The following is a 25,667-nucleotide window of genomic DNA, read 5'->3' as shown; positions in this document are numbered from 1 at the left end:
GCGTTTCTGTGATGGGGGCATTGTCGGCAGCAGCAGCAGTGAGGGGCCCAGGTTGGAGCGTGAGGAGAGCTGAGGAGAGCAGCCTGGAGGCAGCGCGGGCCGATGCCGGCCCCTCTTCCAGCTGAAGAAATAAGGGAACTTGGTGGTGGTGGTGGTGGTATGAAATGTCTTTCAGAAGTTGTTAAGGAAGTTCAAAAGTTGTGCTCCACTTAAACATAAACACTGGGGTCTTTTTTTTCTTCCTGTGAAATCTGAGTGGAGGGCAAAAAAACAAAAGCAGACTGACCGTACCAACCTGGTGTGTGAAGGCAGGTGCTCCAGGTGGTACCTGTGAGCCATCACTGTGCGTGGGGTCTGTAGGACCAGATGGAGCTCCTGGGCTCAGTGTGGGATGCAGCAGCTTCAGCAAAGGTTGGTTTGGGGCTCCTGTTGGCCCCTCTGGGTATCCCCCACATAGCACATAAACACACTGCGGTCAGTTCTGCAGCATTGCAGCTCGTGAGAGTCTTGCACAGACCTCGTTAATCTAAGTGGCGTGCTGTGGGTTTGTAGACCTGTTCCAAAGAACTGAAGCATTGTCTTGATTTTTTTTTTTATCTATTTTTTGCCTTTATCAAAATAAACGTGTTAATCTCTTGCTCCTCTAGGTTCGCTCTGGGTTTGAAAGTTGCCAGGCTCCTGGCAACTGTTGGCTTTGGGCACAGCTGTAAGAATTTTTTGCCTTTCTTTAAGAAGTAAGTTCAGGAAGAAATCTGCCCTCGAGGTGATGGATAGTTTGTAGCTTGAATAAAAGCACCCTCCTGTGTTAGGACTAAGCATGACCAGGAGGAGAAAGGAAAACACCGCGGCAGGGCAGTCCTTTGTGGGCTCAGTTCTGGAGCTGTGTGCAGCACGGGTTTGCCTGCGGGCTGCAGTGGGACTGGGCTGGCTGCAGCCCTCGGGGAGCTCCTCGCAGAGCTGTGAGGTGAAAGATGGAAATGTACCACAGAAAGCAGTGGGTATTGTGCTGTCTGTGAGATTTTCTGCAGCCTGGAGTGACCTGATGTGATTGTAGGTTGGGGGGTCCCCCTTCCTGTTTCTGTTCCTGTGTTAGCTTACAGGAACGAGTGTATATTAAACAAAGGATAAACTTGCATAAGGGTATTTATCTCTCTCCGGGTAAAATCCATACTAAGACATGAAAGGTAAAAGCTGCATTAATTACTCAAGAGGGATTCAAAGCTCAGCAGTTTACTAGGATTGAAGGATTTATTGAAAAACAGTGGTTCTCATGTGTAACTCCAGGCAATAAACCTATTTAATTAAAGGCTTAATCTTCTAGTTGACATGTTTGCTACTGTTCCAGTAAAAAGCTTCATCTGTAGCCAGTTCTTGTAACTATACAAATAATAGTGGAATCCCTCGTCTTTGTTCTTTTTATTTTTAACTGTTTAATTGTATTACGTTGGTTGTATCATAAATATTTAAAAGACTTTTGTGCTCTTTAAATCAAAAGCTTTACATGGCCCACATTCCGAATTATTTAAATTCAGGCAGTGTATCCTTATGTCTTCCTTTTGCAAACTGAAGAATATTATTTGTTTAATTTATGTTTGTATTGACGATGTTAATCTGTGTTGAGCAGCAGTTTTTCAAGAAACTTACCTGTTAAGGCTGAGTACGTGCAGGCATAGCGACATTGCATTAGTGTCATTTCACATAAACTTACTTGAGTAAGTGTGAAATGGGAACTTTGAAAATAATTATTTTCTAAGATTTCATCTCAGTGCTTATTAGAAGTGTGTGTTGTATTGTGAAAGAAATGATGTGTTACGAGCAGAGGCATGGTGAGAATTGCTGGATGCCTGGATCACTTTGGTATGATCAGATGCAGTAGTGGGACTAAATAAAATGTATGTAGCTGAGAAAGGAGGAAAATGAGAGAAAAATACCGAATTGAATAAAATAACATTCTGAAATTAGATCTAGTTCTTTTCTAATCCTATTTCAGCAATTAAGAAATGTGATGTTTCTGTGTTTTTTAACTGTGTGTGCCTGTACATATATACATATATGAATGCTTTTGTCCATGTGCGTAAATAAAAACCATTCACATGCAGTGAAAATTACTGCTCCCCATGACTTTCCCTTCTGGATCAAATTGTTACAAGCACTGCGGTTGACAGTTTCAGCGCCTTAAAGCAATCTAATATTAATCGAGTCTTATCCTTCCCAGGTATAAATGAAGAATAAAATTTTGTAGCGTTCTGTGGGGTAATATTGGAGAAAATGGTGAGGTTGTGACATTATTCCAGACAGGTGTTGGTCATTGCTTGGAGCACAACTTAATCCAATATGCTGTCATCAAGTGGCATATTGTAACAGCATCTTCCAACTAAATCTTTCTCTTGCTGAGTTAGAACCTGAACTCTGATCTCTAATCCAGCAAATAACTTGTCTTTTAAAATTCTATTTTTGGACTACTTTCTTTGAATTGCATCTCTGACAGAAATATTTGCTTTGCTTTCCTTTAGGTTGGGGCTCATCGGGAGGAAAGCGTCAGCCTCAACAGCAACCACGCAGTTCTTCCCAGTACAGTTTCTGCTCAGAGCACAGAACTAAATCACAAAACACAAGAGAGCTACCGAGGTAACTTTCAGCAGTACTAAATGCTGAACGGGGTCTGAAATGATCCAGAGCCAGTGAGGCTTATAGATCATGGTGAATGTGCATCAGTAGAGGGGATAGGAACATAAGTAAGATAGAGAAAAGAAAATTAACTTCAGTTTTAGATCCTATAACAATACCCATTGTTAGGGATTGCTGCAGTAATTTGGAGGACATCCTTGTGTCAGCCCTGCCCTGGTGCAGTTTCCATAGAAGCCCCTGCATGTTGCCACTGCCTTCTGCTGTCAGTAGGTGTAACCTCCACCTCCAGGACAGCAGCCACTTCCAGCTGGCCAGAAGGGCTGCAGTGAGCTGATGCCCATTTCAGTCAAGCCAGTAAAAGGAGGTGTCTCAACGCAGTTACTTAGAGTTTCTTTAATTTTCAGCCCAAAGAAGTAAGCTATAGGAAACAGAAGTCCACTCGTTCATCAGCATGCCTGTGCCATGTAGGGCTGCGTATGGCAGATTTGGCCTAGGCCCAGCCCTCTGTCACTACAGCTGTAGATCTGCCTTCAGATTTGCAACCCAGACCTGAGGTGCAAATTTTCATACTTTGCAAAATGCCCTTCCATCTTCTATAGTGTCTTTATAGTGATTAGGCTGCTCTTGATTAAGTATGATCCCTTTACAACCCCATGACACGTGCCCAAGTACAGCAGTGTTATTAGGGTTCATCTTTTGTTCCTGTTCACAGAGCCATTAGGGTTGGATAAGACCACTCAAGTCATCCAGTCTGACCCTGACTCCCCTCCCCATGCTCACTAACAGTGTTCCTTAGTGCAGCATCTCCACGGTTCTCAAGCACCTCCATGGACAGTGACTCCACACCTGGGCAGCCCATTCCAGTGCCTCACTGCTCTTTCTGAGAAGAAATTTTTCCAAACATTCAACCTGTTAGCAGAATGTAGTTCTGTGTGTTGGCTTCCCAGACTGCTTGCTGTGCTCTGGCCTGCGATCAACAGTGTCTGTGTGAGGTTACACAGGTAGGTGCCTGGCCCCACAGTGCTCACATGGATCTGTTTGTTTGCAGCACTGTCAGGTGGCTTGCAGAGCCAGTCTGTGGCTATAGGTCCAACAGAGATCAAGTCCGAACATAAGGAGAAGGATGAAAATATACATGAGCCCCCCTCATCGGATGACATGAAATCGGATGATGAGTCCTCCCAAAAGGACATCAAGGTTTCATCTAGAGGAAGAACAAGGTGGGTTGCTGACATGAGCAAGAGAATTTGTGCCTCATTAATGCTCTCCGTCAGTTGGAGATTTTCAATAAGTTTAGTAAGTTTATTTCAAAGCCTTTGCATTGCCTCAGTGCGTACATCAATAGGCAGCTGAAATACAAAGGCAGTTTACAGTATTAGTATCTACTCATATAGATAGAAATTTTTTTTCCTGGAAAATCACCTGAAGTTTCCTTAAGTGCCTCGGCTCTTATCAGCCCAGAGATGAGTATAGTGACAGATAAGAATGGAATGGCTTGGGTTGGAAGGGACCTCAAGGATCATCAAGTTCCAAAGAGTGTTTGAGACACAATCTTTGTACTTCAAGTGGGAGCCAGTAGTGGTGGAGAGCCGTGTCCTGGTGAACTTGGGGCTGCGGTGAGTGTGTTACATACCTACCATTTCCTAACCGTGGACAAAAGAGCTGGAGTAAACTCAGGTGAAATGCTGTTGGATCTGCCTGGTAGGTCTGACACGAGTACTGAAATTAGAGATAAAGGCACCAGTCAGAATTTTGTAACTGCAGACAGTGCTATCATACCATCACACGTTTAATGATATTTACTATATTAATTTCAGTAGGGCAGAGGTTTCTGCAGTTTTAAGCTTAATTGGACAGTTTTATACAGAAAGAAAAAAAAAAAAACAGTTACGCAACTTACTATAATAATTATAAGTGAAATGATAAAAGCATTATAAATATGTTTAGCTCTAAATTGGGTATTAAGGGAGGAAAAAGAAAGTTTTAAAACTAACCAGGCAAATCTTTTAGCAAAAGTAAAACTTCTGTAATGAGCACTTTTAATTGAAATTTGCTTGAATGCCTTTATATTATAAGCTGATATATTGGAAACCAGCAAAAACTATTAGTTGAAAATGATTCATTCTTCATCTGAAAAGACAGCTGAGTATCCCTAGCAGTTGGAAGGTGTGTCAGAAGCTGAGTAAAGCAGCAGTCAGTGTTCCTTTTGCTTCCAAGGGCAGCGCGTTTCCTCTCCTCTGCCTAGTGTGTAGGCAGCGTTCTGTGGATATTCCTTAGGCAGAAGCCACTGAAGATTTTTTTCAGAAAAGTGCAAGAACAGCAAAGGGTTACCTTGAGAACTGAAGCATTAATATCTAACCTTTTTTATTATTATTTCATACACTTCGCTACATATGAAATACAGTAAATAGAAGTTTTAATTTCTGAGACTGAGACTTCTGAACTGGTGGGGTGACTTGCTTGAATTATTAGTGATATTTCGATATACTTTTATTTATGCTTTCTTGCAGCAGTACTAATGAAGATGAGGATTTAAACCCAGAGCAGAAAATAGAAAGAGAAAAGGAGAGAAGAATGGCAAATAATGCCAGAGAGCGTTTGCGTGTACGAGATATTAACGAGGCGTTTAAAGAACTTGGCCGCATGTGTCAGCTTCATCTGAAGAGTGAGAAACCACAGACTAAACTGCTGATTCTTCACCAGGCTGTGGCAGTCATCCTCAGTCTGGAGCAGCAAGTGAGAGGTCAGTAGCCCGTCTTTGTGCTGCGCACTTCAGTATGGAACAGCGTGAGGTAGCCCAATGCACCAGTTGCCAAAAGCATTTAGCTTCTGTAACTGTTAAGAGTTCTTTAGGAAAAACAAGGAATTGCTTTTTTTTTTTTAAAAAAAAAAAAAAAAAAAAAGGGGGGTGGGGTGGGGGGAGGAAGGGAATGCAAGGTTGTATACTTCCATCTTTTTGTTCTTTCCTGTGCAGTACAGCATTTTGTTACCAAGTGCTCAAGGTGAATTAGTTAAGCCATTGACACATCTTGCTTTTTACAGTTCAGACAAGTGCTCGTTTAGTAGTAGAGATGATTAAGCAAAACAAGAGATCTCATGTTAGATGAACCACACGCAACTGAGATATTAAAATATAGTGAGTTAACTGCATTTCCTCAGGTTTCTGCATTAAGCATATTCTAGGGAGAAGGAGGAAACCTGCAGCTCTGTTATTTGAGTCTGGGTTCATTTTGCATGTATTTTCTATACCCCATTCCTTTGGATTTTTCCACGTAAGAAATACGTATATTGATAGCTACAGAAGGAAGAATTCTTTTTGCAGTTCACTTTCTTTTAAGGAGAGATGATTCCTCCAGGAATTGTATTTAGTTTTTCAGCTGTCCCATTCTTGTCTCTCAGAGAAGCTATTGAAGACTTTTAATCTCAACTTAAACCTAATTTCAAAGATGTGTATAAAATTCTGAGGCACCTCTGCCACTCACGAGCTGTCGCTTAAACTGGTGAGCATTCTCTTTCTTTGCTCCCTCGAGCTGTTAAATAACCATCTTCAGCATCTCTTCAAGTGCGTCTAGAACGGGGGGTGTCTTTCAGATTTGGATGATGAAGTGCTACATTTCTGAATCACTGATGACACTGAATGACATCAATGTCTTATTTTTGTGTACCTTATTTTTACTTTATTTCCAAATTAGCCACTTGCAGTGGAATAAAGCAATTGTTACAAGTCAATGCAAAGTGACAAAGTGAGTGACCTAATGCAAGCTTTTATGTACTTTGCAGTAAGGATAATGTGCGAAGGATTTTTGGGCAGCTCTACTGACCTAGCTTGAAATAAATGCAGTGTCTCCAGTCAGAATTTTTGCAAGGCATATGCAGAAATTGGTGTTACTCTGCAGATCAGATAGCAACTAATCTTAGCATTTCTGAGACTCTGACCTTGGGGTTTTTTTGAAAACACTCTTCTGTCTCTGCAAGATGAGATTGACTGTTATGAAGTCAGAACATTAATGGCTTTTAGTGGTTACAAAACATCAAACAGGCTGTGTGAAAATGAAGGAAATCACTTTGGCTTTGGTCAGAGGCTGCTTCCAACTGTAACACTGTTAGAAACCTTTTCCCTAAACATACTTGCAATTAATTTGGACTTACTCTGCAGACAGATTAAACTGAGAAATTTCCTTTCCTGGTGCATACATTTCACCTTGTGCTCTACCTGCTGTGCATTTGAAGGCTGTGTTCCCTGCTTCATCTCACCCAGTTTCTCCTTGCACCATTCCAGTCTCCATTAAGTATCCTGAAACTGAGTGACCAGAGCTTTGTGTGGCATCCAGAGGAGTTTTAACCGTTGTGTTATATAATGGCATCAACCATTTCCTCTCTGTTGGTAATGCATCTTCTCATTTTGTGATGGATGCTATTCAAAGTGACACATTTCAGATGTTAAGCTTATAACTGTAAGCTAGTGTATTTTTATCTCTATTTCTTAAATGACTCTAAATTAACTTCCTTTTGAAGTTTCTACATAATTAAATCTTTTGTAAAACTTCAAGGCCAGCTACATTTAAACCTACACGAAACCTACAAAAAAGGTTCTCTAGTTCTCTAGTTAAAAAAAGTTAGCATTTGTTTCTGGGCAGACTCTTTAGGAGTGATGTTCCATAGGAGTTCCAGTGGGAGCCTGTTGATAATCGTTTGGGTTAAAACAGAATTAGCAAGTCTGTGCAAAATTGTCTCTCAGATTAGCTAGAGAAGCACCCTGTAAAATGAAGGTGGGTCAGCAAACTGTGACTAATAGAGGGACTTTTGTGAAGAGGAGGGCTAGAGGTTTTGAATGAGCTGCTATTGCCTGGTCAGTTTCAGCAATCTCTTCAGAGTTAAAATTGTACCTGCAATCTTAAGGTGCAAAATAGGGTTGCCGATAGCTAGAAAAACACCCAGCATGTTGATTAAATTCAGTATGTGCTGGGAATAAAATCACTTCTTTCAACTGACAGAATATATTACATACCTTTTGTCTTTCTGGTCACTAAGATTTGTCTTTTACGTTCTAATTCATGAAAAGCCATTTTGAAGAACAGAAATAGTTGAGTTTTAGAACCTGTCAATCATTTGAAAACTAGATCCACATCTCCATCTATGAAGCTGATTGGAGAAGTGGAAGCATGCTGCTGCAAGTGCTTCAATAGCCCACAGCTGGCAGTTACAAAGTACTGGCTTTACAATGGGACAGGAAATAGGGTAACAAATTCCTTTTGCTCTCTGTGACTAAATCTGAAGAATATGATGATGGGTGCTGGATGATTTCACAACTTGGGGTATAAAGAGAATTGCTGACTTCAGAAATTCTACCTCTCCTGCTCTCAGAGCAAGCTAATACTGAAGGTAAGGAAAGAAGCAGAATTGTTACTAAAAGCTGTGTGATGTCAGAGTTGGTGTGACTTCAGCTATCAACAAAACTCAAAATTCTTTAATTCGTTATAAATTACTGGAAGTTTTTCTCAGTCTGCATTTGTAGCAGCTTTCTGTGACAAGAGAGGCACTTCCTTTTGCAGTGTTTTTGGAGGTGTTTGTAGGCAGGAAGTAAGCTCTTTTTTTTAAATACCAGTTTAGGAGCTGCAGGGCTGGATTTTCAGCAGAGCCTGTCTGCACCTTTAGGCACCTAAGCCTTTAAGTACTCAGGGATGCTGCATAGCTATTTTTATTGCAGTGACAGCGTTGATGCTCCCTTTGGTATCAGCCTATGGGATGTTGATTTTCTATTACAGAACGAAACCTAAACCCTAAAGCAGCCTGCCTTAAGAGAAGGGAAGAAGAAAAAGTTTCTGCCGTATCGGCAGAGCCGCCAACACCACACCCAGGAAGCCACCCTGGCCTGAGTGAAACTACCAACCCTATGGGTCATATGTGAACACCAGCCAGGTACGTCTCTTGTCTGGAGCGGGGTGCCTGGGGTAGCATTGGATCTGACTGTTACCTTCTGTTGGCTAACATTTGGAAGAGGATATGTTTATTCTAAGCTATGGTGCTGCCACTAGTGTAAACTTCTTGATGTTGCCAAGTACTTTCATATTTCTGAGCACAAGCAAATTATGCAGGTTTGTGTAGTTTTATAATAACAAGGAGATTTTAGTGAAATTCTCTTCTTCTGCATGTGTTTTTGTTTATGGATAAAACTCTTGGCTCAGGTGGCCTTCTTGGCGTGACATCAGAGGAGTAGTTAGCAGCTTGCTAGATAAGCCAAGAATAATAGAGATTAATTATACATATTTAAGTGGTCTAAATATCACTTTTGTGCATTTAAAAATCCACATAATTGCTTCCCAATGCTGGTAAAAACAGTTAGATATGCTTCTCATCTCACAGAGGTTTGCTGTCTGCCCTAAGGCTGGTCATTTTAACTTGTATCTTCTGCCCAGCAGAGATGGCTGGCTCTTAATTCACAATCTGTGTTAGTGAAGGTAGGTAAGATTTAAAATGTAGTGCGTGCAGCTTTGCAAGACAAACCAGTGTTTCCAAATGCTCCAAACAGTGCAGTACAAGATAGTTCATTTAAAGCAGTACGGACTCTTAAGGTAAATGGTAATGCCTGTCTGTAGCAGCAGTGATTAAATCAGACACTGTCTCTTGCTTATTTTAGAAATAGGAATACACAGATCAAAGTCAAATCGAATTGCAGTTTCTTAGGTCTCAGCTTCACAGATAATAATTCTTCTTCTATACCCAGAATCTAAATATGTCATTTTCCTGAGACTAAACTGTTCGATGCCACTAACCCTGAGAGGGCAGGCCATTATCAAGCTTTTATTCATGGACATGTTTAATTCTTTGCATCCTGATTACTTTTTACAGTACAGCAGTTGCATACTTTTTTAAAACTAAAATAAATTGTTGAACTGAAGAATTATGGTAAAGGTTGTTTTTAACTGCCTTTGCATTAGAAAACAGAAAATAATACGCTGTTTCTATATCTTGTTTCTAGCATGTGAAGATTTCAGTAAGTACTCAGTTGTTGATGTAAATTTGGCTCATAGCAGACAGATGCTGGTGTTTGAGCAGGATGGAGATGCAGCTGCCCTGCCTCCCCGTGAGGAGGTTGGATATTGTTAGTTTTTATGGAGTTTCTGCCTGTGCTGGATATGCTCTGGGAAAAAAGATTTCAGGACCACTCAGTATGAAATTCTTCCACACTTCGTAACTGACTGAAAATGCCATAAATTACAGTTCAGATTGGTTCAGTAATGTTGATATTATGCTTCTTACTGTTTCTTTTCCTAATATCTTTTTCTCATCCCAAATTTCTTGCTAAAATTCCAGAATTATTGGTAGGATACACAGAAGGTGACCTTTCTTCACAAGGACACAGACAACTAACATTATATGAAGACACAAACCTGACAGGAGAAAACACTTGAAGCAAGAAACCCAAATGCAATCTTATGATCAAAGCTACTGGTCAACACCTGCATCAGGATTGAAGATAGAGGATCTTCAGATAGAATTTCAGCCCGTGAAATACTCTGAACATATCATTCTGTTGCAAGCAGTGTGTCGCTTCTGCACAATCAGAGACTGTTGTGATCTCTCCACTCATTGTGGAAGTTGCCTTGTGCCTAAACTGAATTGACAAATGCATTGTAACTACAAATTTTATTTATTGTTATGGAACTGTAAAGGTCTACATATAAAGGGAAAAGTTAACATGTTAAAAGCTGATACAATTTCAGCTGGATGCCAGCATTTATTAAAGCTGTTCACATTCAGAGAACAAAGCAGTGACAACCGTCGACCCGTAGCATTCCCAGCATACCTATTAGTGTCTTAAAAAAGGAAGGGAAAAGTCTTTTGTTGTCCTTTCCTCTCCTTTTGCCATATGACTAGTGTTTTCCACGCAATAGGAAACTATTCCTTGGTATAGCTTTTTTTATGTTATTTTTGGTCTCTGGTAATCTGAACAGTTATGGTCATAGTTACCCTTCCATACTGAGCTCCGTGTTTCAGGCTGGTAAGGGGCCTCCTGAGCAGGCTCCAGGCAGGAGCAGTACTGTGACCATAACATTTCGTAGATTTAAAAATTGATTTTTATTTTCCCTCAGACTTTTCTCAAATGTTTTTTTTTCTAATTATAAACAAAACCTTTTTAGGCTTCTAGGCTTCATAGTAAAGCTTGTAACGTGAAGTGTAAATTGGGTGGGGAGAATCTACTTTGTTAGAGTTGCTTTGTTTTCCGAGCAGTAAGTACTACATATAGTACATGTAAAGTGTTAGCTGTACGTAAGCACAAAATGCATTAAAATACAAAGGAGATTTTTTTCAGGCTGTATTTTTGGTGAATAGTAAAATCTTAAATTCACCGTGGCAGGTAGTGTGATGACATAGCCACCAGTAAGGTGGGCTTATTTACCTAATGGAATATAAGAGCAATGGTCACCAATTTTTCCTTACTGTATACATCAGTTATCTTGTCATTTTTGTATGGCTTGTCAGTGGAGAAAAATCAGTGTGAATCAAATGCAAACAAATGACCCTCCCAAGCCATATTAACATTAAACCATTAAATGTTTCTCCACCAGAACAGTGTCCATAAGTATTCCTTTGTCACAAATGTGTTGAAATGGTTAAAATCCCTTTGAACTTCCATGGAAACTGTCTTCCACTGCAATGACCATGGGAGGAAACTTCCTAAGCCAAGGTTGTCTGAGCTATTGTTTATATAGTGCATCTTTCATTACTAGTAATTGGTTCACCATACAAAACAGGAACAAAACAATACTTTTAATGGAGTCGTTTAATTTGAAAGAACAAAAGCTGGATTGTTAAAATAAACTAATGAATTTAAGCTCACATTTTCAATGGTTCCTAACAGAACAGTTTGTGAAAATAGTGGACTCATTTCTGTTACTTTAATTTGCATATACCATCAGATAACACCTGATTATATCTGTGGCCTTGTTCTTCATTTCAGTGTTTATTGGCTAAACAAATTTGTTGCTTATGACGTGTGAAAGTGATCACGTACCACTGCCTGGCCTTTTTCCTTCTAAGCTTGTTGTCTTTTTGGCTATATTAGACTTTGCAGTATGCCCAGAAGCTTTCCTTCATAAAATAGAAAGAAAAAAACATTTGGCTTATTTTTCACTGTAGCTAGTCTTTTATACAATAATCTTGTAAGAAAATTTCTTGAATTCTAAATATTACTCTTTCTAGATTTTTGAAATCGAAAAAGTTTTCAGTAAAAAGTTTCTTACTTTATTTTACTATATTAGGTAGTAAAAATGTAGGGTTATTTACCATAACCTGTTCATTAATATCAGAAATTTACAATAGCATTGTAAGACCATAGTAGGGTTCTAGCATACCGTGTAGTACCTATGGAGTATTGTAAGAGCTAATTGTCCGAGATGAATTGCTTCTCATCTTGTTCTCCAGTTTCCATTGTTGGTTTATTGCAGATTTGTACCCTGTGTCAAATTTCAAGGTATTGCTGATAAACCTTTCCAACCAGCAGCAAGAAGTTCAAAAACTTTCTGTCAATGTAACAGAAAACACTATGTATATAACATTTATGTAGCAATAAATGTGCCATCTTTTTTTAACATGGTAAATCAGTGAGTTTTTTAAATTTCTCTCTTGTAGGTACTGTGTTGCTTGAAAAGCACTGGCAGAACAGCTTCTTCCTTTCTCCAATTAGAATGTAACGTACGTTGTCAAAGCAGGCTCAAGGAGTGTTCTTGCTACTCCCCATGAAGCTGGTGCAGAAATCCCTACTGAGGAGGAGCACCTGGTCTGCACTCCTGCTGTATGAGGAAGGAATTGCAGAGGCAAACAGCAGCCCATAGGCACCTCCCTGCTGCTGCATCTTGCACCTTTACTTTGCCTGTCCCTAAGACACACTTAAAACATCTAAGCTCCTCCTGTATACTGAAGTTCACAGTGCTGAGTTACTTTGAATTAACTGGTGCACCTGTGCATGTTCTGTGGAAAAACAATGTCCATGGCTTAAGCTTGAATTTAAAATGTTGACAATTTTTCTTCTTGCAAGTGTGAATGAAAGAAAATGGAAGTATACAGTTTTCAAATCATATTAAGGCAGCAGTGAAGTCTTCATGTCTAATTCATAACTGCTTAAGCCAAAAGCCCCACAAAACAAGCAGACTTCAAATCGTTTTCTTCAGCTCTCCTCTAAGGAAAATATCCCTGGCAAAAGCACACCAGAGAAAAAGGCAAACATGCCATATATGCAGTGAGGTGGTGTATGCCACACAGTATGGCTGCTGTGTACAGCACTGTTTCCAACTCTTAGTTGTGCCTTTCCTGTGCAATGATTAAGTTCTAGTTTATGCTTGTCAGCATAGTTATACTGGTAAGTTTTCTAATGTAGCAGTGCTTCTGCAGACAACTTTCTAACATGGTCTGGCCATGTGCAACTCAGCCATGTAAGTACATGTTTTAGTTGTTAACCTCTGTTAGGAGCTGTGGAAGTGGTGCCTTGGTGCCTTTCCCAGCTGAATCTAGAGTTCTAAATTCTAAGTTAAACTCCATTACTGATTTTAAATACAGCCTTTGAGCATGCAATCACTCTTCTTCTCTTTTTGAATGAGTCCCATAAGTTTGTAGTGTATTTCAGAGAGGAAAAACAGCATTTTCCCTTTTGTCTTTACCACGCTTTTGCTGTCCTGTTCACGTGCACTTTCATTCCTTTGTTTTGTTTTGTTCTATGTTTCCTTTTTTTTTCCATTTTACTACTTGCTTTTTTCCTTTTTGTTGTTGCTTTTTGTGGAAGAGAGGCATGTAGGACACCCTTAGCAAATAACATTCTGCTAGAAAACAGCACCTGAAATACTGTGTGAAAATTCTTGTGTGAACTGAAAGCATTGAGAAAGTCTTAAAATGGAGCCCATCTTTCTTTCTCTAGCATTGAGTAGATACTCTTTAAAAAGGCGATTCTGGATGTTTTATGGCAGAGTTAAAATTTCCTCCATTAATTGTGACAAAACAAGTGGCAGCAGTCTCTAAAAGACAATTCAAATCCTGGAAAGCAAAGTTTGCCTTTGCAGGGGGCTGCCCTGCAGAGAGGAGCCTTGCCTCCTGCTGCCCACCTGTCCTGTGCGGTGGGACAGTGCTGGTGCAGAGATGTTGCAGTCTGCAGAAAATGGGATCTGGCAGAAAGGGGGAAAGTTGTGCAGTTAGGAGGCTGCACCAGTCCTTTTTTCTCTTCCCTGTGGGTCTTCGTGGAAGAGCAGTCAGGTGCCATTTGCAGAGAGCATTCTGTACCATTACAACATTTGTTTTACTGAATGGTTAATCCCCCATCAACATGGATGCCCTAGCAAGATCGTATGAGTTTATCCCTTTGTGCAAACATGAATATACTGTTGGAGTGATATCCCAAGCAACTGCATGTGCATGGTCAGAATGACATCAGCTGGTTAGATGTTTGATTGCAGCCACCTGGGATTGTTTGTATTAAACATAAACTGCACAGATGAGGCCTAAGTCTCTCCATAACTGCAATCATCTGTGTTGTAAAGAGAATCTCTGTCAATTCTCCTAATCTCAACTTCTCAAACTTTCTGAAGCACTTGACGGCATCTGTTAAGTAAGAACTGATTTAAAAAAAAAAAATCAGAAAAAAAAGTGATATCAAATATAAAATCTGATAGAAATCTAAAAATGTTGCTCAGAACTGATCCTGGAGGGCAGATCTGTGAGAAAGTCAGTGGCTGTGCTGAGTATTTTGGCATTCAGGTTATTTCAGGTAAACCAGAGAGATGAGAACATCAAAGCCATTTCATTTTCTGGAGAGATCCACTCTGTTTTTAACAGTGTTTCCTAAATCCATAGAGACAAAAGGAACTTAACATAGGCTACATCTGTAGGAATGGTAGCTGCTGCTAAAAGTGATTGAACAGATGAGAGAATAATTTGCAATATAGCTCAAAATTCTACATTCATCTACATTAGACACAGACCTAGAAAAGCACGAGACATACCTACGCAGGTCATACAGATGGAACAAATTCTACTCCTTTCATCTTCCACTCAAAGCTCTGAAATATTAAGAATTTGTTTAGGAAAGCTCAACAATCCAGCTCTTAAAAAAAAAATCCAGCTTAAAGTAAATGGACATCATAGTAAACCTGTGTAGAAAACAAATTCAACAGTTTCTTGCTAACCTGATAAGGTGGATTTTTGGTACAACTCTTTTATTACCTGCTGGGGCCCTTTCTGTCTGCCCTTACTATATTTTAATGGCTAAGGAAGACTTGGGGAATGCCAGAACACACTGATCTATATTACTTGTTTACATTCATTAAGTTCAGTGGTTTGTTGTGCTTGTAGAAGTTGAGATATAATTGTGCACTAGTGCACATCTTCTCTATCCAGCTTGCAAAGAGGAAAAGGAAATATTGGTGGTGGAAAAGTAGTTTAGTCTTTAATACTCAAATATGACCAAAGAAATTTGATCAATATTAATGACTCTGTAGTAAACATAAAAATCAGCTATCCACACCAAAGTTATAAATTCATCTGTGGAGTGAGATGTCAGTGAAAGAGTATTTCTCAGCCTTTTATTCCCCAGCACCTATAGATGAGCAGATAAACAGTACTGGAAGCACCAGCTTATCAGAAGCAGCCACTGGTCGTATTTTGTATGTTTCTTAGACACCAAGTAACCAAAACATTTAATAACTGATCGTTTGTTTTGATCCAGACTTCCAATTTACTGCATCTCAAAGAACAGAGCAAACGTTGCTCTGCAAATGTACATTGGTGAGACTAGTCCTGTGCCACTCGATCCTGCTCAAATGGTTTTATTTTCCTGACTATCAGCTTTGGTTTCTTCTTTCTGTATTTGAAGATTTTAAATGAATTTCACAAAAAAAGACATCTTGTGTCCCCTCCCTATCAACATCTTGTCCTCTTATTATTGGCTTAATTTTGTTTGTTGCATAAGGTGTGGCAAAGTACTTCCAAATGACATTCTCTGAATATCGAAAAAACCTGCTTCCAAGATCAGATTACTCCCTTAGGACATTTATTGGCTTGATATTTACTGTGTGGGCCTCATTTGCTCAGGCTAAAATCTTAGTGTGCAAGAACAAAAAATCCTCATCTCAAAAAATTTGGAGCATATTTTGAAATGTCATCAGAACAGTCAGTGGACACCTGCAAAAGCTAAAAAATGTATCACAGTATTGTCTTTTAAAGGTGACAAAGAAAGGAAGCAAGTCTTGCAGATATGAGTAAAAGTTGTGTTAAGACAGCACCTAGCAGAAGAGAGCTCACATTTTAACTGATCTTCTGTATGATAAAAACATAAATGCTAATGTATCTAGCAATGAATATAAGAGAGCACGTTAATCCCTAACGCTACCTGATTAATTAAGACAGGTGTCCATGATTTTCATTTGAAGTCTGTTGGCTATTTCTAGCTTTAAAAGGGTAATGTTAAAATAAATGTCCATTCCGTATGCGGAAGTATAACAAATATGTCAATAAAGCTCTCATTTTGGATGTAGGTACAGATACTGTATGTGTGGGAGCATCAGGGATACCAGCGAAACAATGAAACAAATAAGGATGTATCTGTTACACTTTACTGTCTGTTTTTCTAGCTTGGTTATTTTACATATCCAGGACAACTGATGAAAACAACTGCACACTGCTTTAATACTACTGTTTCTGTAACAGCTGACTTTTTAACTGTAAGGCTGTGCAAACTGAGCTTTCACTACATACTTCCATAGGTCTTCCTGAACCACCACTCTCGTTCAATCTGTCCTGCCCTGCTTCCCTCCAGTTTCCATTGCCTGAGATGTAGTCTCCAAACTAAACTGGTTACAAGAAGGCTTCAAACTTTCAGGTTCCAAGTACCTGCTTCTGCTACTTACATACCTTAAAAGATTTCAGCCCAAATTCTGATCAGTTCCCATGCTTGAATTCTGTATTGTAATAGATGCTAAAAGCAGAAGCTGCATCTGGAAAGCAACTGGCAACTCGTGTACCTATCTCCAACTGTACAGGTACAATGCTATGCCAAGACACAAATTGAGTCATTTGGGGTTATTCTGGTTGTTTCACTGTTGGACTGTGCAGCTGTATGCCCCTCTTACTGTCAGCCATCCTCTCTCTCTTTCCTACTCGTGCTCACACATGGTGAGCTTCATACACCCTGCCATAAATCAATTCCTATATTCTTTGAGTATCTGCTTCCTTCCTTTTCCCAAATACAAATGGCAAAGGATTGACAATAAACTGGGAAAAAGAAAAAGATAATGTAGCCCACATTTGTTTTAAATTTATTTCACATTTTTTTTTAAGCCCCATATGGAACAACAAGAAGGACATCTGAAGGAATTTTCATCTCAGATCTGAGTTGCTGCACTACAACCATGTTATTCTTCCCTTCTGTATGTTTGCTACAATAATTGTTAGGTACCCCATCCTATTAAAATTCCCTCTGCCCGAGGGCCCTTAATCCCAGGAAGACATATACACAGTTTATGCCCTTCTCATTTCAGTGGGCATACTTCTCTATTTTGTACTTAGTTCATATTATTTCTTCATAGGCCAGAAGTCTGAAGCTTACAGATCTGTCTGTGCGTTCTCCAGTTCACAAGGTAAGGTTGTGTGCAACCGGAAGGTCAAATTGTTAAGCCTCACTGCTGCTTTTTTATTAGACAACTGGAGATAGAAATTCCAATATAAAGACTTACTTTACTTCTCTGCGAGTGAAGCAGAAGTAGTGCTTGAAAGTAGGGTGGGTGTGGGAAAGTAAGTACATTGCATCTTTATAAAAGACTTTATAAAGTGATTTGGAGACATCCATTTTGCAACAATTGGGAAGAACTGAAGAAACCGGGTGGGTGGTGTAGAAGAGAGGAAACTGTGAAGAACAAATGTTTAACTGCATTTAATTGTAAACACAGTGATAGTCAGTAAACAGCCTCTCTGAAGAGAGTAATTAATAGGCACATGTGAAGAGATGGAAAAGAAGATGTATCCCTCTTCATCAGACATCAAAGGGCAGGCTGGACAGTGAGAAATTAAGCATACCCCAAGGAGGCCACACAGCTGAGTGCACGTTCAGTGAAGAAACATTATGAGCTAGAAAAAAGGAGGAGTGAGGAGGTAAGGCAGGCACTGAGAAAGGAGTCGTAAAATAACAAAGGAGGGAGCAACTTGCTCTGCAAGAAAGGAGCAGCAGTAGAGAGCAGGGAGGTCTAAGCAGGTCCTGTCTTTCTGTGGAGGGGTCAAGTTGCAGTTTTGCAAGGCTGTTGAGTGATAAGATAGCACAGTAGGTAGCCATGAAAATAAGATAAGAGAACTGAGGAGGTACTGACATAAATGGTGCTTCACTCTGATTCCCCTGCCTCTCGCTACATCTGAAAGCAGAAAACTGGGACTGTTGGCCCATTTGACAGGAATGGCGATAAAAATAAATCATATCCTCTGATCCCAATATAGACAGATGTTTCCAAATGAGTGGGGGAAGGGTACTTACAAAATCCAAAATTCATTGTCTGTTCTCTGTAAGGTGGTGTCATGACTAACTCAATAACGTACATACTCAGCTCCAAAAGCGGATTTGGAACTTTCCAACTTTGGGAACAGCTGGTTTCACAAATGTTCAGCTGAAAGAGAAATCCAAGTTCAAAATGAAGGAAGCGTTCTTTTTGTCTCTCAAAAAGCACACATGAAGCTGAGAAGAACTAATCAGAGAACCTGAGGCCAAGGAGTTTGAGATTCCCAGTGTCCTGGGTGGTCTTTACTGTTAAATTCTATTATTGTCATCTGTGAAAAATAATTTCCTTCAAAACCTAATTGAAACTGGGGTAAGATAGACCTTCCTGGCTATTTTGATTTACAGTCTAGCATGAGCAAAAAACATGTATATTAACAGTATTTTTTTGATCTGAAGTTGCAGATCAGGTACTCCCAATTTATACAGAGATGTAAGAAATGGTCGGTTCCTATTTGAGATCCTTGGACATGTCTTTTTGCTGTATAGGCAGCTTTAGTGAGATTAACTAACCTCTCTCAGACACAGCACTAAAAGAGTGAGAAACCTATAATAAAGGCTGGAACCAGAAGCATCTAATGCACAGCATATCCTGTCTTCTTGCAAGAGCTCTCCTCTTGGGTTTGATACATGCTGTGGGAATCTGTGAAAATTGAGAATTGCTGTGATTTCTCTAATCCTTTTGGCAGATGTATACCTGCAGGTGACACATAGAGGGAAAATGTATCTTTTAACATACAGAGATCACAACTGTAGGTCACACAAAGCAGGGAATTACTTTGCATCTTCACTATTCATCCTGTGTTTAGAACTATGCAATTGCCCTGTTAGTCATTTTCTATCACCCTCCTGCTGAGACAGCAATTCAGGTTCTTTATTTAGCAATATATTGCAGACTAAGCTATCAGTTCTCATGAACAGGAAACCAAAGGCGTTCAGTACTCATGGATCTAGAATAAATACACTATTACTCTTACCTGGATTATTTGTTTCATACCACTAGTGATTTTTCCAGCTTTTGTGTATGACTAATGGCATTTTTGGAGGGTCAGACATTCCAAAGTTGCCTACTCCAGGGAAGAAACTTCATGTTTCAGCAACTGCAAAATGTTGGCTGCAGTTACTGCAAAGAATGGAATTGCAATTAAGTTTTCTACAATCTTTACAGGCATGCCTGAAAAACAAACTGTCAGTACTGCAGTTCTAAGAGGTCAGTAAGGCACCGTTCTTTGCTGACAGACAACAGACTGTGCATGCCTCAATACTCCCACTTACTGGGCTGGTAGAGATAATGTTTATTGTGCAGCAGAACAGCTTCACTTTTAGGGCAGGGGTGTTGCCTCTGCAGTTCTTTGGAATCCTCTTTGCCGGAAAGCAACCCTGTATTATCCTCCAGAGATCAGCCAGGGCTGGTCTCCCATCTGTTCAAGGATCTGCACCTGTTTTTCATTTTACCAATAGTGGCCACATGGCCTAAGACTGTGAGGGAATACAAAGAAGAAAATTAATGTGTAGCTCAGGCACTGAGGTTGGGCTCAGAAGCTCTCAGTTCAAATTCTGACAGTGCTCTATAACCTCAGTAAGTTCTTTAATTTCTGATGGCCTTAACTTCATCTGTAAAGGAGAAAAGGGAATGATTATTATTCTGGGATCTTCCCTTCAGGTTTTTTGTTTTTTTGGGGGAGGGTTTAAAAGAAATTGTAGATAAGTTGTTCTTTCCTCTTGCTTGTATTTCACCTAGTTCAAAAGACTTTGCAGAAGTAGAAGCTCTATAAAAGACGTCGGTGACAATTACAAAGACCAAGCATGTCTCCCATGCATTTCCTTAGCACCCTGAAAAATAGAAAGGAATTTCTTTATAGAAGTTTCTCTATTTCTTCCTGTGTAAATGATAGTATCCCTTAGATATAGCTTTGGTAGTGCAGAACTACCGTAACAGTATTTTGAGTGCTTATGTGCAATTGCAGTATGTGGATCCTGTCATACTTTGTTAATCTGAAGCTGAGTCATGTTCTAGCTGCAGAATCATGTTCAGCTTTGGAGACGTACAGAGGTAGCATACACATCAATTCCATGCCTCTCTCGTGTCTTGCGCTGAATAGGCCTTAAATTTGACATTGTACATTTCTTTGTGTTCCTTGCACTTGAAAAAGTTCTTGCCCTTTCTCCCTGTTCATGTTATTTATTGCTTCATCAACCAACTCTGTGTTTACACTCCAGTACAACGATTTGGCTGCAGCTTGTGTTGACAGCCAGTAGATTGCTTTAGATGAAATAAAGAGGGTAATTGTCAGGTGCTATGAAAGTTCTTAGCCGCATGTGGTAATACAATGAAAACTGGGGACATGCTGACCTTGCTGAACATTGTAGGCTTCCTTAAGGGTCTCTTAAAGAGCTCAGTGTCAGAGATCCTTGCAAGTCAGTCCTGAATTCCCAACCCAAGCTCCACTTACATGAAGTATATTCTCACAATTTTTCTGACCTAGCTGGGGATTTAGTTGACTGTAACTGTTCTCAGAGATACTGTTCACCTTGAGCTTCACTCAGCTTCTATTGAAAGCTGCTGGGATTTGTCACTGAATTCAATGGAATTAAGCTTAGGCCTTTATCAGAAAGTTTGTTGTTTGCTGAAAGTTTGATTTCCATGTGATATCTGGAAGCTTTCAATTATTGCACTGCCTTTGAAATGGGAAATTGACAAACTGTTATCTCTGGGAGCTTGTAAGGTTGGTTCCATCAGATCACAAGTAAATTCATGCCAAGAGAGGTTGCTATTGAATTTTTTATGTTTAATCCTAGGTGATTTCTTTTTCTTTCAATCATATTGCTCCTTTCTTTATTGAATAATTCCTTTAGTCCTTACCCGTTAACTCCTTTGTAGGTGTGGGACTAGGCATTTGCCATTTGCAAAAGACATGGATTAGATGTAAAACTCTCTTATGCCCATCTAAGCATCTTCAGCTCCTGCTACATAAGATATGAGGCAGTACTGAACTCTGATGTGAATTCAGTTATGAAATACAAAGTCAACGATGATTCCAGAACCAGCCACCAGTGGTCATCTGTAACTGAGTGCCATGTTAACCATTCAGCTTTTGACTAGGAATCAGCTACTAATTTACATTGTGGTTTATCTTCCTCTGCTAATCCTAGTATGAAGGGGAACATTTAGCCCTCTTGTATCTGACTCTTGGTATTACTGCAAGCCAGTCTTCCTGCTTTTCATTCACGTAGTTTGAGATATTTTACTTCCTGCTGTATCCAGGAACTAAGCAGGCATCATCAGACTGTAAAAAGTTAATGTGGGAGTAGGGAATGCATGGATGAATGCATGCAGGGATAGGTTCAGGAAAAATGTGGATGTTAAAGTGGCATCAGAATATAGCTGCTACTTTAGCACAGGAAGTGGGAGGGGAGAGACAGCCTCCCAGTCTGCAGGAAATATATGAATTAGGTGTAGTAGCAGTATATGATGATGTCTTTTCAAGTGTACTAAATTCTGATTTTATCTTTTTTTCTTTAAAAACTCTAAGGTGCTTCAAACACAAAAGCCAGATGATAAAATAGAACTCCTCAAATTATGCATCAAAGAAGAGCATACATTTATGGTTAGGGTTCAGGATGTGAAAGGATGTAGGATTAGATGCAATCACAGTTACATCCTATGGCTTAAAACAGAAGTGAGAAGTTATATTTACTTTTCTTCTTTCTGCCTGGCCTGGCCTTACCCATCTGTATTTGGAGGCCTTTCTTTATATTGCTTTAATTACAAGATATTAGTAGTCTAGTATTAGATATGGAGGTTGGTGGCCCTGTATGCGGGAGGGGGGGGTTGGAGCTTGATGATCCTTGAGGTCTCTTCCAACCCAAGCCATTCTGTGATTCTAAGATGTGAGTATTTGTCACATATTCAGATGAAGGAGAGAAAATTTGTACACTGTTGTAATAAGATTTCTTTTAAACAGGTTAGATTATCTGAAGTTTTCATTCATCTGATTAAACTGTTTGCTATGTTATCCTGTATTTTTTAACTTGTTTTGATAAGGAAAACAAATTTGAAAACTCTGGCAACTAGAATGTTACGTAACTAACGAATCTCTGCATTTCCAAAAGATTTTGTTAAATCCAACAGATTTAACATTTATGTAGTTGTTTCAATCAAATTCTCTGCCTTTCTTGTCTCTATTAAATTAAATGAAAAAAATAATGATTTTTAAATCAACTGAGATCTGAACATTAGGCGAGTATGAGGAAGATCTGCTAGACAAACAGGGGGGACTTTACTGTCCCTTATCCCTTTTAGAATTTCCCAAAACTCTTCGTTCAGTGGAAGAAATTAGGTCATTTGTTTTAGATTTCGAGGCATCAAGTAGCTCAGTTTGACATATTATTCCACGTGAAGAATCCAGGAGCCCAACATTCCTCATGACATGCCAGACAGTTGTGAGGGATCTTCCAAAAATAAGATTTATGGCATATAAAAAAAAGAACAGATAACCATGAATCTTTAATTTTCACCCACAATTTTCTGTAAGGAACAGAACACCATAAATCTAATTGTTTACTGTGAACCTACTTTTTTTCCTCAAATTAAAATCTACTGGTCAGATTGCTTTGCACCTGAGTTTATCTTTCTTTTTTTTTTCCTGAAATTTCCAATGTGAATGAGCAGGTATCTCACATGACCAACAGTTTAGTATTCTGGCCAGCAGAGACATTTATGATAATTTATTTTTACCTTCTGCAAGCTACAGAGTACCTATTAAAGTTGTTGTATAAGTCCACTTCAGTGGAACCAAAACAGAGTGGTTAGAACTCAAGATTGATTTTACTGCATCAAATTATGGAAAGCCCATTGCAGTACAAGGTTACTTTTCCTCAGTGTTTAAAATGCGTTTGTCGTCTCTCATCTGAATTCAGTTGGCTGTTGCTTAATGTCACTGGATGTTGCTTTTCCTTCATTTGTTCCTACTGTTAAACTAAACATCTCTATGGTATCTGCTTGTAGATCCTTATGCGCTGCAATCAACTGTTTACTTTTTCTTCTTAACCATCTTCAATCAAGTAAGTATTTCACATCTTCATTCTTAACTCTAGTATTTGCATTTTCATGGTTTGGCTTATACCAATGTATAATCACCATGCTATTTTTAAATGTTGGGCAACAAAATGATTTTTATGATTTTCTTTAGCTATGTGCATTTGTATTTTCAATCTGTTTTATCAAAGTGATCACAAGCAATTAGTTTTCCTGCTTTTGGAAAGATCGTAGTAAAATTAAGCCCTGGATGGGAAGACATTTGACAGAAATTTGTAAACTTTTTTTTTTTTTTGTATATAAAATGCTGCTGTAATGTTTGCTTTTCTGGTCTTGTTCTTTATTTACTGCAGTCTTTGACATCTGTCCTTGTCTCTTTTCATCAAATATTTATCTGCAGCAGCTGAAAGAGCCTCATTTGTTTTAATTAAAAATAAGACCACCAAGCTGGGATCACTTCCTCAGCTCTTCCATGGTTTGCAGAGACAGACAGTAGATCTTGTGAGGCTTTCCTGAGGGTGGCCCATTGACAGGCTTTCCTCCTCTCCTTGTATCTTTCTTCTTTGCACTGCGTTTATTTTTGGATAGAGAAATGTAATCAGAGCCACATTCTGAACAAAGAAACATTTTACAGTTAACGTGCATGAGAAAGAAGGAAGATCATGTTGTGTTTTGTTTGGTATTACATTGTAAGAAACTGTTTTCTAATTTGTGGTTTCTGGAATGGAGTTATTGCCACAGAAAAATAGGAATTGTCACAGCAATAAAACCTCCAAATTAGCTTGCAGGCATGTAGGCAGCAGGCATATAAGAAAATAATGCTGAAATTCTACTGAGGATGATTGAAATATATTTTTCTTACTCTTTTCCTTATCTGCTAATACCTATCTCATGATTTTTCTTTAATTCTTTGGTGTTGACTTAACTAGAAGAAAAAAAGCATAGAACAATGAAGCAAATTAAAATAGCTCATGTCTAAGGTTAATACTCTGAGGTCACGATAAAAGCTGATGCCTTTTGAAAGTTCTAGAGCAACCCATGGTGTTTGGGACATTATTTTTACACATGACTTCTGGAGATGTGACATGACTTCTGGTCTTTCTTGGGATCTCAATTAAATTACACTGCAACATTGACCTTTCTCAGTCATCTTGATTACCTTTGTTCTTGGTATTATAGTTACAATATTGTACTATAACATTCTAAGATCTTGATATTGGCAGAAAGAAGAAACAACAACTAGGAATCAGAATTTAATCCTTTCCTTGCAAGATACTGAGACAGGAGACAGCATCATAGTTTAGTCAACTGCATAATAGAGCATTCAGGAAACTAGATTTTCTTTCCAGCTCTGCTATTGGATTGAGGGTGACTTTCTTTAAATGGTGTTTCTATTCAGTAAAATAAAACTTTTTATCCACTTTTTAAAAGCATTTTTCAGAGAAAGCACTACAAAGTACCTAAGATTTGATGCCAATTGCTTACAATGGCAAGTGAGACCACAGATAAACTACTTTAAGGGAGATTTTATTAACAAGAAAGATAATGTGCTTGTCGAAAAGATAATGATTAAAGGCTGGGGACTGCTTGCTGGTGTCGTTCTAAACTAATAACTGATGTGCTAATCTTAAAAGTGGAGTGCAGCTGCAAGGACATAGGCTCAAAAGAAACTTGATTTTATAATTCATTTTTATTTAGCAAAGGATTTATAAATGCCAAAGAAAATCTGAATCTGTTTCTGACAGGAATATTTTTGATTAATGAGATATTTCTATAATCTAAATGACAAAGTTCAGATATTTACTACAGCTTTCTACACTTTTTTATGTGAATCTGTAAGAATAGAAAAATCTTTGGAATGGTATCTTTTATGTCTTTTAAGAGACAAAGAAGTAAAAAAAAGTCAACTGGCTTTCTAAAGCCAGTGGCACACAAAAAAAGAATTTTGACGTAAATATTGACGTAAAGATAGCAGTGGTGCTACTGACATACAGATCACGTGCAGTTCTTATCATGATATTTGGGGATAATATTGGGGAATTTAATGAAAACACCTGGTTTAGGTAAGCTCTCTTACCAAAGCCAGAAGTAATAAACTGCTTTCTCTTCTATTTCTACAATTTCAACTTGAAAATATGAAAACTATCAATACATAGAATTCTGCTAATTCAGGTATGTTAAATCCTGAGAAGACTGTCAGACTCATGAGGCAAAATTCTGGCTTTGTGGAAATCAGTGACAAATGTACCAGTTGATGTAAAAGATGCTGAACTTTCATTGGAGTGTTTTTCTTCTACTCCAGAAAACAAAATAATAATTTACAACTTCTCATACTAATCCTGCTGTTCAGACAACACATGATCTCCATTGTAGTGGGACACTTCTAGTATTTTGGCTTTCATTTTGGATGCAGTCACTTTAGCAGCCCAAATACAAAGTGATTAGGGAGTACAGAACTTTGAAGTGCCAAAAACTATT

The 25,667-nt window shown here is 38.9% G+C and overlaps 1 protein-coding gene across 8 annotated transcripts in view; it reads left to right on the top strand.

Moving 5' to 3' along the window:
- The window catches only part of TCF12 (transcription factor 12), a 153,349-nt gene extending 141,128 nt beyond the window's left edge, over nucleotides 1-12,221 (top strand). For 6 of the 8 annotated variants that reach the window (XM_085233589.1, XM_085233590.1, XM_010717268.3 and 3 more), the window contains 5 exons: nucleotides 2,514-2,628; nucleotides 3,677-3,848; nucleotides 5,139-5,371; nucleotides 8,394-8,547; nucleotides 9,943-12,221. In XM_085233589.1, the coding sequence (XP_085089715.1) occupies nucleotides 2,514-2,628; nucleotides 3,677-3,848; nucleotides 5,139-5,371; nucleotides 8,394-8,536 (663 nt within the window). In that variant the 3' untranslated portion in view covers nucleotides 8,537-8,547; nucleotides 9,943-12,221. The remainder of the gene's footprint in view (nucleotides 1-2,513; nucleotides 2,629-3,676; nucleotides 3,849-5,138; nucleotides 5,372-8,393; nucleotides 8,548-9,942) is intronic. The other 2 variants (XM_031555269.2, XM_031555268.2) reach the window with 1 other exon arrangement.
- Nucleotides 12,222-25,667: the final 13,446 nt, after the last annotated feature.

This window comes from Meleagris gallopavo, chromosome 12 (assembly GCF_905368555.1).
Source record: "Meleagris gallopavo chromosome 12, MGAL_WU_HG_1.1, whole genome shotgun sequence".
Classification (NCBI taxonomy): domain Eukaryota; kingdom Metazoa; phylum Chordata; class Aves; order Galliformes; family Phasianidae; genus Meleagris; species Meleagris gallopavo.
This window is presented reverse-complemented; position numbering and strand designations above follow the sequence as displayed.